The sequence below is a fragment of the Ranitomeya imitator genome, chromosome 1 (genome assembly GCF_032444005.1).
Source record: "Ranitomeya imitator isolate aRanImi1 chromosome 1, aRanImi1.pri, whole genome shotgun sequence".
NCBI lineage: Eukaryota > Metazoa > Chordata > Amphibia > Anura > Dendrobatidae > Ranitomeya > Ranitomeya imitator.
Window position 1 is genome coordinate 716,265,063 of NC_091282.1, and position 19,040 is coordinate 716,284,102.

A 19,040-nucleotide genomic window follows, 5' to 3' on the forward strand; every position below is an offset into this window, starting at 1 on the left:
GGTGTTTTCTAAAAAAAGGTCGGCATGATAACAGGAGAAGTGGTGTATAATTGGGTGTCGTCAGCATAGAGATGGTACTGGAAACCAAATCTTCTGAGTGATTGTCCAATAGGGGCAGTATACAAAGAGAAGAGGAGGGGGCTTAGGACTAATCCTTGAGGAACCCCTACAGTAAGGGGAAGGTGAGAGGAGGAGGAACCAGCAAACGATACAGTGAAGGAGCGATCAGAGAGCTAGGAGGAGAACCAGGAGAGAACGGTGTCCTTGCGCCACAGACTGTCCAGGAGTTGGCGGATGCTTTAGTCCAGGTCGGGGAGGAGATCCCTCAGGAGGCCATCCGCCACCTCATCAGGAGCATGCCCAGGCATTGTAGGGAGGTCATACAGGCACGTGGAGGTCACACACACTACTGATCATCATTGCCTTTTCTTGAAGCATTTCCACTGAAGTTGGATCAGCCTGTAACTTCATTTTCCACTTTGATTTTGAGCATCATTCCAACTCCACACCTCCGTGGGATATTGGTTGTGATTCATGCAGCGCCCCAGCGATCTGGTCGTTGCAGTATGACACTCTGCCGCTAAGGGGAGTGATGGTACGTCTGATGGCACTGAAGGAATTGTACTGACCAGGTATCACCAGCACACATTACACTTCACACTCCGGCCACTAGGGGGAGAAAAAGGCTTTATTTATTGGGCCACTCCTCACACTGGTAAAACTAGGGGTTGGATAGGAAGTTAGTCAGAAGCTGACTGGGTTGGATTCAGGCAATATCCCGTGGCAGGGGGTGTTGCAGGGAGAAGATTCAGGGGGGTGCCTGTCAGGTGTGGGAACCTGGCAGGTACCTAGCGAACAGAACAGAACGTTACGGAACCGCGCCTGCACTACCTTGCGGCGGTATCCTAAGAAAGTGACACGAAGCGAAGGATATTGTGGAACAGTGAGAAACGAGATCAAGCACAAAGGAGAACCAGTAGGAGTCATGCCCCGAGAACGGCAACATCCTACTGAGGCGCGTGGCCGGAACACCGAGGAAGTAACTGACTCTATGCCTTACTTCAAACTCCGCAGGACAGTTAATTATAGGTTGGCTGTCTACCTTAAATTTCCTACAAAGACATAGGGAACAACGCGTGGAGAGGGGCATCTCTAGGGTCCCGGAAGAGCTCCGAGCCTTCCCGTCATACGGGTGCGTCCTAGCCATAACATGCCTGGGGGATGAGAAACTAGTAACATCTGGAACGAAATAGAAAGAAAAAGAACTAGAAAGAACGAACTAGAACAGAAGTTGTGAGGACTATACCGAATGCTCAGCAGGGTAGCACTACAACACACAGGCGCTATTGGTAGGCAACGATTTCCACCTGCAAAGGGAACTCTGGATGTGCCATCAGACTGGCCAGTCTCAGATAGCCCTGTTAACTGTGCTCTGGATTGCGGATCCTGAAGTCTTCAGTAAAGAGGTAAAGAGACTGCAACCTTGTGTCCTCGTTATTGTCTGCACCTCACACCATCGCCATCTACATCACTGGGAAGCCCTGGGGACATACTTCACCTGTGGGAAGGTATACCATCTAGCTGCCATTCCATCACCCCAGAGGGCCCCAAGCAGCGTCGTTCATCCTGACCGAACACCACAGGTGGCGTCACGAAACCTTGACAGACTCCTATCACGTTTTATTGGATGCCTCTTAGCAGGGTCATGGACCGGGTCCAGCCACTGTGACAACCCCAGAACTGAGACAGAAAGGACCGGTACCAAGTAACCTGTGGCCCTGTGTCTGGGGGCGATCCATTTACATTGATCATTTTTACGTTTTATTATTCTCAGCACATTCCACTATGTAATGAAAAAAGATTCACAACTGGAATATTTCATTCAGTGATCTCTAGGATGTGGGATTTAAGTGTTCCCTTTATTTTTTTTAAGCAGTGTATTTTTTTCATCCAGCCTCTTACATTTGCCTTAGATTTAGTATAGAAATTGTGTGGTAATACCCAGATGGCTTAGCGATCAGATGAGTGTGTAATCGCAGCTCTCTGAATGTGATGGGTATAAATCCTGGGTCTTTTAACTTCACAGCGGTAATAATGGACAGAGACGCTATAGAAGTAATGCTGTTTATAGGCCTATTATAGGTTTATATGCAAGCAGACACGGGATGGTGATGAGGAAAATGGCACCAGTTTCCAAATAACATATGTTGATGCTTAGTTTTTCATGGTGTAAGAGGTGTGGACTGGACTGTAGCATTTCTGCCCCTGAAGACACCAATTGCATTTTGTGTATTATGTCTTTTGTATATATGTATTGCGTTGTAATGTAATATAATATGCATAGTGTATAAGTAAAGTTGATAGTGTACAGTGAAAGGGAATGATGTGCATGAAAATGCTTTTCACTGTGAAGGAAACATCCATGAGACTTTGTACCCACTACCCCTTGTACATAACTCTTACCAAGTTGCCGTGTTTTAGAACTTGAATCTCCTTTTTTGAACTTCAACACCTTTAGTCCTATCCAACCAACACCATCGCAAAAAGCGACCTGCACGGACTCAAGGCCCTTACAGCACCAACACCCAGCCAAAACCACACTTTCATGTAGTGCACCAGGGCGTCACAGGAGAAAACCAGTGCCTCGCCAGTGGCTACCGCCCTGCGCCGTTCAACACAGCAGTATGGATGTGGGAGAAAAGTACATAATCAGATAAGCCATTCAGAAGTGTAGTAAAGCTCAGTTGGTTACTTATCCGGTCCAATTTTCATGAACTGTCCGAAAAGAGAAGGTAGATAAACTATATCTTTTTTTTTTTTTTTTCTCCATATACGAGAACAACTGATGACACTCGGACCAAACTCGGATAAAAGTCTGTTCAAAATAATTGGACATCTGAATCGGGCCTAGAGGTGTGTGCACAACCATCTGAAACCTGCCTCAAAAAGCGCAAAATAATATCTACAAAGAAAAAAACAATGCACAGCAATGTCAAAACAACATTGCTGTGCACATGTTATAGCTTTTGTATTTTCTTTTAAACGCATAAGTCTATAAAAGCCGAGAAGCTGCTAAAATAAGTACATTCATTTAAACATAAAGATCCTATAGTAAATTAACCATACTCGGATCAAGAAGTGTCTCTCAACAACAATTTATAAAATAAATACATTTACTAGACATCCAGAAAATGACACAATACAAAACAAATTGGTGCCTCAAACCATGCAAATAGAGGCCAGCTAAAGAGGGGGACAGAAAAATACCCAAATAATTACGGTAATCCTGTCTGTCTGCTATATCATGTTGGAACCATTTAATATTTCAAATATAAATATATATAGATGTATACCAGCAAAAATTGTTGCATATCCTCAATCAATATTTATCCTGCATGTGCGCAATATGTCCATATACAATGAAAATGCACCAAATATGCAGGGCAGAGAAACATGGCAACGGATCCCAAGAAAACTAAAGGCATGGTTTTGCCTTCAAATAAAAACACACACAGCCTTCTATCGTTACAGCATCCCTTCATACACCCAGACCAAGAATGCCTATTTGGTGCATTTTCATTGTATATGGACATATGCGCACATGCAGAAGAAATATTGATTGAGGATATGCAACAATTTTTGCTGGTATACATCTATTATATATTTATCTTATTTGAAATATTAAATGATTCCAATATGATCTAGCAGACAGGATTAATTATTTGGATGTTTTTGTGTCCCCCTTTTTAGATGGCCGCTATTTGCATGGTTTGAGGCACCAATTTGATTTCTTTGTATTTTGTCATATTCTGGATGTCTAATAAACTTATTTATTTTCTAAATTGTTGTTGAGAGACACTTCTTGATCCGAGTATGGTTAATTTACTATAGGATGTTTATTGTTAATTACAAAAAGGATGCCAGCAGTGGAAAGGACTCCAATAAAGATGCTTCAAGAATAACACTGCTAGCACTTTCCTAAAGCATCTTCGCCTTAAGCTTGAGGCGTACACCTGCGTCTAAAAGACATCTTGTGCACATATGCTTAGCCAAAGCGCACAGGATTTTCACTGTTTTTAAAAGCTGAGAAAAAGAAAGCTGTTCTGGCGCGATGGTATTTATTCATCTAGTTATACATCATCCTACAGGTGTGACGCACGACTTGTTTCACTGTCAACAGCATCCAGCTTTTCCAATTCCTCCCCCCAAAAGTTGGAGCGCTAGTGTTTTAAACCTTTTTCATATATAAAGTGTTTATTGAATTTTTCTGATGCTTTTTTTGTCATATTTTAAATAAAACTTCCTTTTACTTAGCTTTGATAACATTTGATTGATGGTCATATGCAATTTATATGCCTTTTTACTGCGTTTTTGCTGTTTAATCAAGGTAGAAATGCATATGAGATTTTTATCTGTGGATTTTCCTCTTCTCTATCAAGAGAAAATAAGCTTCTTGTAAAACACATCTACAAAAGAAATTAACATGCTGCAAATTTAAAAAATAAAACCACTGCCAGTCAATTAACACAGCATTAAGAAAAATTGCACACTGAGCAGTATAGTTGCATGAATCTCATCAACTTTTCTGGAACAGTAATATTGTGCGGATTTATATGCAGGAGAAATTTTTTTTTTAACAAGTACGCATCAAGAGAACTAAGCATAACTGAATGTTTCCAGAAGTGGTTTCCACTTAAAAACTTGTCATGATTGACCATCTTTAAAAACTTCATCTGTACAACCCCAAAGACTATTGGAGCGCCCCGAAGGGCAGTGGGGTACTCTGTACCGGGTCCTGCGGTTCACAGGGGGATGTCACGGTGGCTGACCCGGTCCGTGGCCCTGGGACGTCCGTTTAAAAGGGAAAGGTCTTTAAAGGGATAAAGTTTGTGTTCGTGACGCAACCTGTGGTATTCGGTCAGGATGACCGACGGTGCTTTAACCCCTTTACCCCCAAGGGTGGTTTGCACGTTAATGACCGGGCCAATTTTTACAATTCTGACCACTGTCCCTTTATGAGGTTATAACTCTGGAACGCTTCAACGGATCCCAGTGATTCTGACAATGTTTTCTCGAGACATATTGTACTTCATGACAATGGTAAAAATTCTTTGATAGTACCTGCGTTTATTTGTGAAAAAAACGGAAATTTGGCGAAAATTATGAAAATTTCGCAATTTTCCAACTTTGAATTTTTATGCAATTAAATCACAGAGATATGTCACACAAAATACTTAATAAGTAACATTTCCACATGTCTACTTTACCCACATGTCTACTTTACATCAGCACAATTTTGGAACCAAAATTTTTTTTTGTTAGGGAGTTATAAGGGTTAAAAGTTGACCAGCAATTTCTCATTTCTACAACACCATTTTTTTTAGGGACCACATCTCATTTGAAGTCATTTTGAGGGGTATTTTCTATCATATAGACCCAAGTGTGACACCATTCTAAAAACTACACCCCTCAAGGTGCTCAAAACCATATTCAAGAAGTTTATTAACCCTTCTGGTGCTTCACAGGAATTTTTTGAATGTTTAAATAAAAATGAACATTTAACTATTTTTCACAAAAAATTTAATTCAGCTCCAATTTGTTTTATTTTACCAAGGGTAACAGGAGAAAGTGGACCCCAAACATTGTTGTACAATTTGTCCTGAGTACGCCAATACCCAACGTGGGGGTAAACCACTGTTTGGGCGCATGGCAGAGCTCGGAAGCGAAGGAGCGCCATTTGACTTTTCAATGCAAAATTGACTGGAATTGAGATGGGACGCCATGTTTCGTTTGGAGAGCCCCTGATGTGCCTAAACATTGAACAAGTGACACCATTTTGGAAAGTAGACCCCCTAAGGAACTTATCTAGAGGTGTGGTGAGCACTTTGACCCACCAAGTGCTTCACAGAAGTTTATAATGTAGAACCGTAAAACTAAAAAATCATATTTTTTCACAAAAATTATCTTTTCGCCACCAATTTTTTATTTTCCCAAGGGTAAGAGAAGAAATTGGACCCCAAAAGTTGTTGTACAATTTGTCCTGAGTACGCTGATAGCCTATATGTGGGGGTAAACCACTGTTTGGGCGGATGGGAGAGCTCGGAAGGGAAGGAGCGCCGTTTGACTTTTCAATGCAAAATTGGCAGGAATTGAGATGGGACGCCATGTTGCGTTTGAAGAGCCACTGATGTGCCTAAACATTGAAACCCCCCACAAGTGACACCATTTTGGAAAGTAGACCCCCTAAGGAACTTATCTAGATGTGTGCTGAGTGCTTTGACCCACCAAGGGCTTCACAGAAGTTTATAATGGAGAGCCGTAAAAATAAAAAAAAAATTTTTCCCACAAAAATTATTTTTTTAGCCCCCAGTTTTGCATTTTCCCGAGGGTAACAGGAGAAATTGGACCCCAAAATTTGTTGCCCAATTTGTCCTGAGTGCGATGATACACCATATGTGGGGGAACCACTGTTTGGGCACATGGGAGGGCTCGGAAGGGAAGGAGTGCCATTTGAATGCAGACTTAGATGGAATGGTCTGCAGGTGTCACATTGCGTTTGCAGAGCCCCTAATGTACCTAAACAGTAGAAACCTCCCACAAGTGACACCATTTTGGAAACTAGACTCCCTAAGGAACTCATCTAGATGTGTTGTGATAGCTTTGAACCCCCAAGTGTTTCACTACAGTTTGTAACGCAGAGCCGTGAAAATTTAAAAAAAAAATCTTTCCCCCCAAAATTATTTTTTAGCCCCCAGTTTTGTATTTTCCCGAGGGTAAGAGGAGAAATTCGACCCCAAAAGTTGTTGTCCAATTTGTCCTGAGTACGCTGATACCCCGTATGTTGGGGGGAACCACCGTTTGAGCGCATGGCAGAGCTCGGAAGGGAAGGAGCGCCATTTGGAATGCAGACTTAGATGGAATGGTCTGCAGGCGTCACATTGCGTTTGCAGAACCCCTAATGTACCTAAACAGTAGAAACCCCCCACAAGTGACCCCATATTGGAAACTAGACCCCCCAGGGAACTAATCTAGATGTGTTGTGAGAACTTTGAACCCCCAAGTGTTTAACTACAGTTTATAACGCAGAGCCGTGAAAATAAAAAAATCCTTTTTTTTCCCACAAAAATTATTTTTTAGCCCCCAGTTTTGTATTTTTCCAAGGGTAACAGGAGAAATTGGACCCCAAAAGTTGTTGTCCTATTTGTCCTGAGTACGCTGATACCCCATATGTTGGGGTAAACCCCTGTTTGGGCACACGGGAGAGCTCGGAAGGGAAGAAGCACTGTTTTACTTTTTCAACACAGAATTGGCTGGAATTGAGATCGGACGCCATGTCGCGTTTGGAGAGCCCCTGATGTGCCTAAACAGTGGAAGCCCCCCAATTATAACTGAAACCCTAATCCAAACACACCCCTAACCATAATCCCAACAGTAACCCTAACCACACCTCTAACCCTGACACACCCCTAACCCTAATCCCAACCCTATTCCCAACTGTAAATGTTATCTAAACCCTAACCCTAACTTTAGCCCCAACCCAAACTGTAACCCTAGCCCTAACCCTAGCCCTAACCTTAACCCTTACCCTAACCCTAGCCCTAACCCTAGCCCTAACCCTAGCCCTAGCCCTAGCCCTAACCCTAACCCTAGCCCTAACCCTAGCCCTAACCCTAGCCCTAATGGGAAAATGGAAATAAATACATTTTTTTAATTTTTCCCTAACTAAGGGGGTGATGAAGGGGGGTTTGATTTACTTTTATAGCGGGTTTTTTTGCGGATTTTTATGATTGGCAGCCGTCACACACTGAAAGACGCTTTTTATTACAAAAAATATTTTTTGCGTTACCACATTTTGAGAGCTATAATTTTTCCATATTTTGGACCACAGAGTCATATGAGGTCTTGTTTTTTGCGGGACGAGTTGACGTTTTTATTGGTAACATTTTCGGGCACGTAACATTTTTTGATTGCTTTTTATTCCGATTTTTGTGAGGCAGAATGACCAAAAACCAGCTATTCATGAATTTCTTTTGGGGGAGGCGTTTATACCGTTCCGCGTTTGGTAAAATTGATAAAGCAGTTTTATTCTTCGGGTCAGTACGATTACAGCGACACCTCGTTTATATCATTTTTTTATGTTTTGGCGCTTTTATACGATAAAAACTATTTTATAGAAAAAATAATTATTTTTGCATCGCTTTATTCTCAGGACTATAACTTGTTTATTTTTTTGCTGATGATGCTGTATGGTGGCTCGTTTTTTGCGGGACAAGATGACGTTTTCAGCTGTACCATGGTTATTTATATCTGTCTTTTTGATCGCGTGTTATTCCACTTTTTGTTCGGCAGTATGATAATAAAGCCCCCCCAGAAAGGGGTTAAGGGGTCCGCTGGGGTAATGTTATGGCAGCTACATGGTATACCTTCCCACAGGTGAAGTGTGTCCCCAGGGCTTCCCAGAGTGTAGATGGTGGATGGTGTGTGGCGCAGTGAAGAACTATAACACAAGGTTGCAGTCTCTTTACCTTTTACTGAATGCTTCGGCATCCACAGTCCAATGTACCAGACCACAGGGCGGGCAGAGTCCGGCCGGTTTGGAGGTAAATCCAGAGTCCTCTTGTCCAGGTAGAAATCAGTAGCCTTCTCTAGCCCCGTGGTGTTGTAGTACCTTACTGCTAAGCTTCTCATAAGGTCCTCACAGATGCTGTAGATGTTATGTCTCTCTCTGTCCCCTAGATGGATAGGACAAACCCATATGACTGGTGGCTTGAGGCGTTTTACAGGGACTCTATCATGCCCCAGCCTCTAAGGGGTGCCACCTTGCCTCCTGGGTGTAAGGGCGGACAGGTAACGTAAAATTAGCTGTCCTGCCGGTCTCTGGAGCAAGGCATAAAGGATCGTTGCTCCCTCGGTGTTCCAGCTATCGGGATCCTGCGCCTCAGAAGGAGGCAGCCTGTGTAGGGAAGAACTCCTCTGATATCCACTCCTTTGCTACGACTTCTTCACCCTCTCTACAATACAGTTCTCCTTCAGTGTCTCTTTCTAAAAGCTGCCGCACTTAGGGCAGGCACAGCTCTGTGTGCTTCTGTCTCGATCTCTGACAGGATCCCACCCCTGTCAGGGACCAACTATCTGAGCGAAGCTCAGTCAGCAACTAACTAACTTCCTCCCCAGGCAGCCAGTTTTACCTAAGTGTGAGGAGTGCCCTCATAAATAAAAGCAGAGCTTCCCCTGGTGGCCTGGAGTGCGAAATGTGTTGCATGTTTGTGATACCTGGATTCAGTTGTCCTTCTTTGGCTCCAAACGTAATATCACCCTCCCCTAGAGGAAAATGACATTACTGCAACGACCAGGACCCTGGGCGCTGCACTATGTTCCCACTATGAGATTTTGATGAATTTTGTACATTGTGTATTTTCAGGAAAAAAAAATATGTAACCCATTTTACATAATGGTTGCAGACATCATGCAGAAAATCATCATAAGCTCACTGTGGGAAGAATGTATCCTTAGAGCCTGTTGACGTCTTGCGTTTTTGCATTGTTCTTTTTTTTTTTTTGGCCTCTGCACAAAGATATTCCAGTGCTGCGTACAATATGCACATTTTTACATGCAATTTTTTGAGCCATTTTTACTTGTGTTTTTCATCCATTCATTGAATGGATGAAATTGCTGCAAAAGAAAACAAACAAATAACATGCATCTTGGGAGGGAAAAAAATATGCATGGAAAGAAAACCCAAGTTGTACACGAGATTTCAGAAATCTCATTGGTTATGCTGCACAGTTTCCACAAAAAAGCAGCAAAAAACATGCAAAACTGTCACATGTAAACAAAGCTTTTGAGTACAACTACTAAGGCTTCTTTCACACATCGGCTTTTTGCCATCAGTCACAATCCATCTTTTTTAGAAAAAAACGGATCCAGCAAATGTTGCTTCTGGATCCGTTTTTTTTCTCACAGACTTGTATTAGCGAAGGATTGTGACGGATGGCCTTCCGTTTCATCTGTCGTTTGATGGATCTGTCGTAAATTCTGTGTCCGTTGCCCGGAGACAGTGGACAAAGTAACGTTTTCTGTGTACGTCGAAAAGTTGGACAGCGACAGATCCTGCACTGTCTGTCGGCTATAATGGAAGCCTATGGACGTCAAAGCAGGAATCCAGCGACACATTTTTTGAAATGGAGCATGCCTGGAAGAATTTCTATTCCTTTAATTTAACCCATTTTTCCATTCAGGGAATCTCTCTGTGTCTCTCTCTCTTTCTCTCTCTGTCTGTCTCTCTCTCTTCCTTTAAATTCCTCCAGCAGCTGCTTCGAGCTGCTTCCATCAAAAAAACGGTTCTAGGGCATCAGTTTTTTACAATCTGCACAGGTTCCGTCTTTTCAACACTTTGACGGATTGTGACAGATTCTAAAAAAACTGATATGTGAAAAAGGCCTAAAAATACCTTCACAAATAACAATTTTGTTAACGATATCGTTGCTTTTTGTGATGTAGCAACGATATCGTTAACAAAATCATTATGCGTGACAGCGAAAAACGTTCAGGCCCCTGCTGGGAGATCGTTGGTCGCTGGGAATGATCAGGACCTTTTTTTGGTCACTGATCACCCGCTGTCATCGCTGAAATGGCGTGTGTGACGCCGATCCAGCGATGTGTTTACTGGTAACCAGGGTAAACATCGGGTTACTAAGCGCAGGGCCGTGCTTAGCAACCTGATGTTTACCCTGGTTACCATTGTAAAAGTTAAAAAAACAAACCGTACATACTCACATTCCGGTGTCTGTCCCTCGGTGTCAGCTTCCGGGAATGACTGTGTCAGCGCCGGACGGCCGTAAAGCAGAGCACAGCGGTGACGTCACCGCTGTGCTCTGCTTTACGGCCGGCTGGCGCTGACACTGGCGGACAGACACCGGAATGTAAGTATGTACTGTTTGGTTTTTTTAACTTTTACAATGGTAACCAGGGTAAACATCGGGTTACTAAGCGCGGCCCTGCACTTTGTAACCCGATGTTTACCCTGGTTACCCGGGGACTTCGGCATCGTTGGTCGCTGGAGAGCTGTCTGTGTGACAGCTCTCCAGCGACCACACATCGTTGTCTATATCGCTGCAGCGTCGCTAAATGTGATGGTACCTTAACTGGTGTAGTCTCATTGCTTTGTTCATTTACTCATTAGATCCCTATTGTCTTGATTGCACATGAAATAAGACCTTTACCACCAGCTTTCAATGGCCTAATCTCCTGATTTCAGGTTTTCTCTGCTGTTTAAAGGTACCGTCACACTGAGCAACTTTTGAACGATAACGATAGCTATCCGTGATGTTGCAGCGTCCTGGATAGCGATATCGTTGTGTTTGACACGCAGCAGCGATTGGGATCCTGCTGTGACATCGCTGGTCGGAGCTAGAAGGCCAGAACTTTTTGTCGTCAGGTCACCTGCTGTCATCTCTTGATCGGCGTGTGTGACGCTGATCCAGCGATGAGTCCCCGGGTAACCAGGGTAAACATCGGGTTACTAAGCGCAGGGCCATGCTTAGTAACCCGATGTTTACCCTGGTTACCGTTGTAAAAGTAAAAAAAAAAAAAACACTACATACTTACATTGCGGTGTCTGTCACGTCCCTCGCCGTCAGCTTCCCGCACTGACTGTGAGCGCCGGCCGTAAAGCACAGTGGTGACGTCACCGCTGTGCTCTGCTTTACGGCCGGTGCTCACACAGTCAGTGCGGGAAGCTGACGGCGAGGGATGTGACAGACACCGGAATGTAAGTATGTAGTGTTTTTTTTTTTTTTTTTACTTTTACAATGGTAACCAGGGTAAACATCGGGTTACTAAGCGTGGCCCTGCTATAGTAACCTGATGTTTACCCTGGTTACCCAGGGACTTCGGCATCATTGGTCGCTGGAGAGAGCTGTCCAGCGACCACACAAGGACTTTCCAACGATCGCGGCCAGGTCGTATCGCTGGTCGTGATCGTTGGAAAGTTGATCAGTGTGAAGGTACCTTTACACCCAGGATTTGCAGTGCATTGAGTGCAAACAGTTTTCGTAATCATTCTAATCTCTATTTGGTTAACACCTCAAAATAGACACAAAGCTGTATGCAACTATACAGCAGTGCGTATAGAGATGATAGACTTTTGTTCTTTGTAATTTGCTATTTTAGGAAAGGGAGCGGCATGTTGTTGTGTATATTCATCAATGGAATTTTTGACTGAGAGTAAAATCTTGCACTTGGGCTAGTTTCACACATCAGTGTCTCCCAGAAGTGACATTAGAGTTCAGTTCAGAAGATCCATGGTCCCCCAATAAGGCATATCTATGCATACAGGTCTTTGAAATTTAAATCCATTGACACCTTTTATAGTTGCCATCTGTTTCAGCACTGCCAAATAATTAGCATTTTCATTTACATGCACATGAGGTGTTAAGTGCTCTGGGCTTGGCCCAGCCCCCACCTCTTTAAATAGATTGATGGCCATGTGGCCAAGGTCCATGTGATGTTGGGCACCTGTCAAGGAAATCAGACAGGGAGCTGTCAGTCAAGCTAAGGAGGCAGGTACCGGGCAGGGAAACAACCTAAAGAGGCAGGGGCTACAGAGCAGCCTACATACAGACCCCTAGAGAACCCTGTAAGCACCGCCTCATTGGTAAACATCATAAAAATTAGCACCAAGTAAAAAGGCCCAGATCTCTGGAACCATATAGCAGATTTTTTTTTAAATGACTCTGGAGTTATGGAACTTAAATTATGAACAAAGTTGTTCACTTTTGAAATGACGACAAATGTACCACGCAAATGCGTGTGATCAAAGCATAAGGCAACCATCCAATGGGCTACATTTACACTTATTTTACAAATTGTGATTTTCCCATAATAGGTCTATCGTTTTATAAACCAGTGTTTATGTATGGAAAAATGAGATGCCCTTTTTAAGACTGCGTTCACATTTCTCATTTCAATCAGCGTGAATATAAGCAACAGAAAAGTTATTAATGGCATTGTCAGCTGAACTGCTACATAAAAAAAAATACTCTCCACATATTATTCATTTTTTTTTACATTTTTTTTTTTTGTCCCCACCACATATACAGACGATTAGTTATCAAGTTTTAATGAGATTAGTTTTGCTATAACACTTTTAATTATTATTTTCATTACAGAATACCAAGCTGCAATCATGCATCAGAAGAGGAAGCACAAGGAGGAGCTGGAAAGTCTAAAGGTAATGATGATGCTCTTCTGGAAATCTGCCAGGTGCACTCTTTGTGCTTATTCTTGCGGTTTTGTTAACAAATCCCTGAAGGAACTATTCTCTTCTTTATGGCTAAAAAGATTGTTGTTAATATCAACTATATTAAACATACATGACAGGATAATGAAATAAAAACTGGACAATACAGATAATACAATACTAATTGGCAAGACGCAGATATATGCCCCATTTTTATTTCTAGGTACTTTCATGTATGTTTTTTAATATATTTGATATTAATAAAAACCTTTTTAGCGATAAATAAAAACATTGTTTCTTTCTTGAAGAGGTGGGTTTTCAGGTTCCGTCTGAAGGATCCGAATGTGGTTGAAAGTCAGACGTGTTGGGGCACGGAATTCCAGATGGGGGATTTTCGGGAGAAGTCTTTGAGGAGATTAGGTGAGGAGCGAATAAATGTGGAGGAGAAAAGGAGGTATTGGGAGGACCGGAGATTACGCGAGTGAAGATATTGGTAGATTAATTCAAAGATGCATAGAGGAGACAGGTTGTGGATGGCTTTGTAGTTCCGTATTAGTAATTTGAACTGGATACGCAGAGGGAATGGGAGCCAGTGAAGAGATTTGCAGAAGGGAGAAGCGGAGGAGTAGCAAGGAGAGAGATGAATTAGACGGGCAGCAGCGTTAAGGATGGAGTAGAGAGGTGTGAGAGTGTTAGCAGGGAGGCCACAGAAAATAATTTTGCAGTAGTCGAGGCAGGAGATGATGAGGGCATGCCCAAGCATTTTAGTAAATTGAGGGTTGAGGAAACGATGGATTCTGGAAATATTTTTGAGCTTGAGGCAACAGGAGGTGGAAAGAGCTTGGATGTGCGGTTTGAAGGACAGGGTTACAGGGCAGAGTCAAGGGTTACTCCAAGGCAGCGGACTTCCGGTACGAGGAAAAGTGTGATGTCACTTATTGAGATGGATAGATCAGGTAAGGAAGAAGATCCCTTGAGATGGAAAGATGATGAGTTCTGATTTGTCAACACTGAGTTTGAGGAAGCAAAAGGAGAAGGAGGAGGATATGGCTGATAGACGCTCTGGGATTCTGGACAGTAGAAAGGTGACATCTGGGCCAAAGAGGTAGATCTGAGTGTCATCAGCATAAAGATGGTACTGGAGTCCATGGGACTTTATGAGTTTTCCCAAGCCAAGTGTATAGATTGAGAAGAGTAGGGGTCCTAGAACAGAGCCTTGGGGGACTCTGACAGAGAGGATGGGATGAGGAGGTAGTGTGGGAGTGGGAGACGCTGAATGTGCGGTTGGAAAGGTATGAGGAGATCCAGGATAGGACGAGGTCTTTGATACCAAAGGAAGAGAGGATCTGTAGTAGGAGGCAGTGGTCAACTATGTCGAAAGCAGAGGACAGGTCTAGAAGGAGTATAGAGTATTGTCCGTTAGCTTTGGCTGTAAGTAGGTCGTTGGGAATTTTGGTCAGGGCAGTCTCAGTGGAATGATGGGGACGGAAACCAGATTGTAGATTGTAGATTGTCAATAATAAAGTTAGATGAGAGGTGGAAGGAAAGTTCAGTGTGGACATGCTGCTCCAGGAGTTTGGAAGCGAATGAGAGCAGCGCTATTGAGTGATAGCTGGACATAGCGGTTGGGTTGAGGATAGGCTTTTTAAGGATAGGTGTGATTGTGGCATGTTTGAAAGCAGAAGGGAAGGTGCCAGAAGTTAACGATAGGTTGAAAAGATTAGTTAGGGATGGCATAAGTGTGGTGATGAGGTTGGAGAGGAGATGGGATGGGGTCTAGTGCACAAGTGGTGAGGTGTGATTTGGAGAGGAGACAATTAAGCTCCCCTTCAGTGATGTTGAAGAGGGAGGTTGTGGGGAAAGCGCATAGGTCTGGTATACAAAGGGGTTGTGCTGGTTGAAAAATAAAGACTTGCCTTGTTTGGTAGATCTTATTTTTGAAGTGTGTGGCAAAGTCCTCAGCAGAGATGAGGTAGGTCGGAGGGGGCAGTGGTGGGCGGAGGAGTTAAAAGTTTTGAATAACTGTTTGGGGTTGTAGGATATGATAGATATGATAGTTGTGAAGTAGGCCTATGAATGTATGTTGCATAACGAGTGGAGTCTATTGTAGATACCATGGGCCTTGTGCACCAGAATGAACATGTAGAAATTAACCAGCTTTCATTTTTACGCTGCAGCACTAGTAATTAAAATTAAGATTATTTTGAAAAACAAAGCCCTATTTAGTAAGTTGTAGTACTGATTATCCCCACTTGAGGGTAATGTTACTCTCCAGAAACATCCTGTTCATATGGATTTGAGAAATGCTTTAAATTTCATCTGCAGAGGCAAGGTGGTAATGCAGTCACCCTGGGAGCCACATTGCTTAGATCTTCCAAAAACATTTACAGTTGACAATAAAACACATCTGAAAAAGGAAGGTTTGTTGTCACCTCACTCCATGCCCAGCTTTGGTGTGTGTATATATATATATATGTGTATATATATATATATATGTATATATATGTGTATACGAGTGTGTGTATATATATATATATATATATATATATATATATATATATATATATATATATACACACATATATACATATATATATATATATATATATATATATATACACGTGTGTGTATATACACATATATATATACGTTTATATACACGTATGTATATACACATATATATATATATATATATATATATACGTATATATACACGTATGTATATACACATATACAGTATATACACGTATGTATATACACATGTATATACATGTGTGTGTGTGTAAATATCTATCTATCTATCTATCTATCTATCTGAATGTATGTGTGTATGTATGTCTGGGATTGGCATCTGCACCGACGCAGCTACAGCCACAAAATTTTGCACAGTCACACGTCTGGACCCTGAGAGCGTCATAGGCTATGTTGTGAGGTGAAATTTTAACCCCGCGCATTCCAATTCACAAAACAATTTTGCCCATATCTACATAATGGGGAAAAAGTGAAAGGAAAAGTGTTGGAGGCAAATTGACAGCTGCCAGATGTGAACAAGGGGGACTTAAAGAATGAGAGCGATGGCGCCAAAGAGTATATACCGTACAGTTGCTAAGGTGGGGCCCCGACATGGGATACTCACCACACACGGGGATATGAACACACACACACAAAACGCGCCACACACTACCACGTGCTTGAACACACATACCACCCTCAGCACACATTTCACCACACATACACCAACCTCACCACATAAAAGTCGAAAAACAAAAGTCGCCGCTCAAAACTCGCTTTGCGCAAAACTCGCCACATGCAAAACTAGGCTCACGCAAAACTCGCCACACGTGCAAAACTCACCTCATGGAAAACTCGCCACACGCAAAACTTGCACACACGGAAAAATTGCCACATGCACAAAACTTGCAACACATGCAAAAGTTGCCTCACACAAAACTTGCACACACTCAAAACGCAACACACATAAAACTCGCCACGCACAAAACTCGCCATGCGCAAAACTTGCTGCACACAACTTGCTACACTAACCTGTCACATGTAACTCGACACACACAAAGTTGCTACACGCATGTCGCTACACAAAACTCCTCTCACAAGTCGCTACATGCATGTCGCCACATGCAACTCAACACACAACTTGACGCATGAAACTCGCGCTAAAACACACACAAGTCTGGTATTATCCTTCAAAAATAAAAATCTGATAAATAAGCAGACAAACTACAAGAGCAACAAATGTACCATATAGGAAATACGGCAGCTGTCAGTCACATGACCTGTCTATTATGTGTATGTGTGAGCTAATATATACTGCCAGAGGACTTCCTGTTGGCTGGGGATTTATCAGGCTGCCAATTTAACTTACAAATACTGAGGTAAAAATACTGACCAAATAACATGTGAACGCGGTCTAATACAGGAGGAGATGACACAGATATATACAGGAGGAGATGAAACACAGGTATATACTATATACAGGAGAGATGACACACAGGTATATACTATATACAGGAGAGATGACACACAGGTATATACTATATACAGGAGAGATGACACACAGGTATATACTATATACAGGAGAGATGACACACAGGTATATACTATATACAGGAGGAGATGACACCGGTATATACTATATACAGGAGCAGATGACACAGGTATATACACTATATACAGGAGGAGATGACACACAGGTATATACTATATACAGGAGCAGATGACACACAGGTATATATATACAGGAGGAGATGACACACGTATATACTATATACAGGAGGAGATGACAACCTGGTATATACTATATACAGGGGAGATGACATACAGGTACATACTATATACAGGGGCAATGACACACAGGTATATACTATATACAGGAGGAGATGACACACAAATATATACTATATACAGGGGAGATGACACACAGGTATATACTATATACAGGAGGAGATGACAAAGGTATATACTATATACAGGAAGAGATGACACATGTATATACTATATACAGGAGAGATGACATAGGTATATACTATATATAGGGGAGATGACACACAGGTATATACTATATACAGGAGAGATGACATGTATATACTATATATAGGGGAGATGACACACAGATATATACTATATTACAGGAGGAGATGACACTGGTATATACAGGAGGAGATGGCATAAAAGTACATACTATATACAGGAGGAGATGACACACAGATATATACTGTATACAGGAGATGATGACACACAGGTATGTACTATATACAGGAGGAGATGACACACGTATATACTATATACAGGATGAGAAGACATACAGGTATATACACTATATACAGGAGCAGATGATACACAGGTATATACAGGAGGAGATGACACACGTATACTATATACAGGAGGAGATGACATACAGGTATATGCTATATAAAAGAGGAGATGACACATAGGTATATAGAGGAGGAGATGACATACAGCAGGTATATACTATATACAGGGGAGATGACATACAGGTACAGTTAGGGCCAGAAATATTTGGACAGTGACACAAGTTTTGTTATTTTAGCTGTTTACAAAAACATGTTCAGAAATACAATTATATATATAATATGGGCTGAAAGTGCACACTCCCAGCTGCAATATGATAGTTTCCACATCCAAATCGGAGAAAGGGTTTAGGAATCATAGCTCTGTAATGCATAGCGTCCTCTTTTTCAAGGGACCAAAAGTAATTGGACAATGGACTCTAAGGGCTGCAATTAACTCTGAAGGCGTCTCCCTCGTTAACCTGTAATCAATGAAGTAGTTAAAAGGTCAGGGGTGGATTCCAGGTGTGTGGTTTTGCATTTGGAAGCTGTTGCTGTGAGCAGACAACATGCGGTCAAAGGAACTCTCAATTGAGGTGAAGCAGAACATCCTGAGGCTGAAAAAAAAGAAAAAATCCATCAGAGAGATAGCAGACATGCTTGGAGTAGCAAAATCAACAGTTGGGTACATTCTGAGAAAAAAGGAATTGACTGGTGAGCTTGGGAACTCAAAAAGGCCTGGGCGTCCACGGATGACAACAGTGGTGGATGATCGCCGCATACTTAATTTGGTGAAGAGGAACCCGTTCACAACATCAACTGAAGTCCAGAACACTCTCAGTGAAGTAGGTGTATCTGTCTCTAAGTCAACAGTAAAGAGAAGACTCCATGACAGTAAATACAAAGGGTTCACATCTAGATGCAAACCATTCATCAATACCAAAAATAGACAGGCCAGAGTTAAATTTGCAGAAAAACACCTCAAGAAGCCAGCA

At 42.2% G+C, this 19,040-nt stretch overlaps 1 protein-coding gene across 3 annotated transcripts in view; it reads left to right on the forward strand.

Moving 5' to 3' along the window:
• The window catches only part of FMN1 (formin 1), a 429,179-nt gene that overhangs the window by 202,341 nt on the left and 207,798 nt on the right, over nucleotides 1-19,040 (forward strand). For all 3 annotated transcript variants that reach the window (XM_069732424.1, XM_069732432.1, XM_069732428.1), the window contains one exon: nucleotides 13,170-13,231. In XM_069732424.1, coding sequence (XP_069588525.1) covers nucleotides 13,170-13,231 — 62 coding nt within the window. The remainder of the gene's footprint in view (nucleotides 1-13,169; nucleotides 13,232-19,040) is intronic.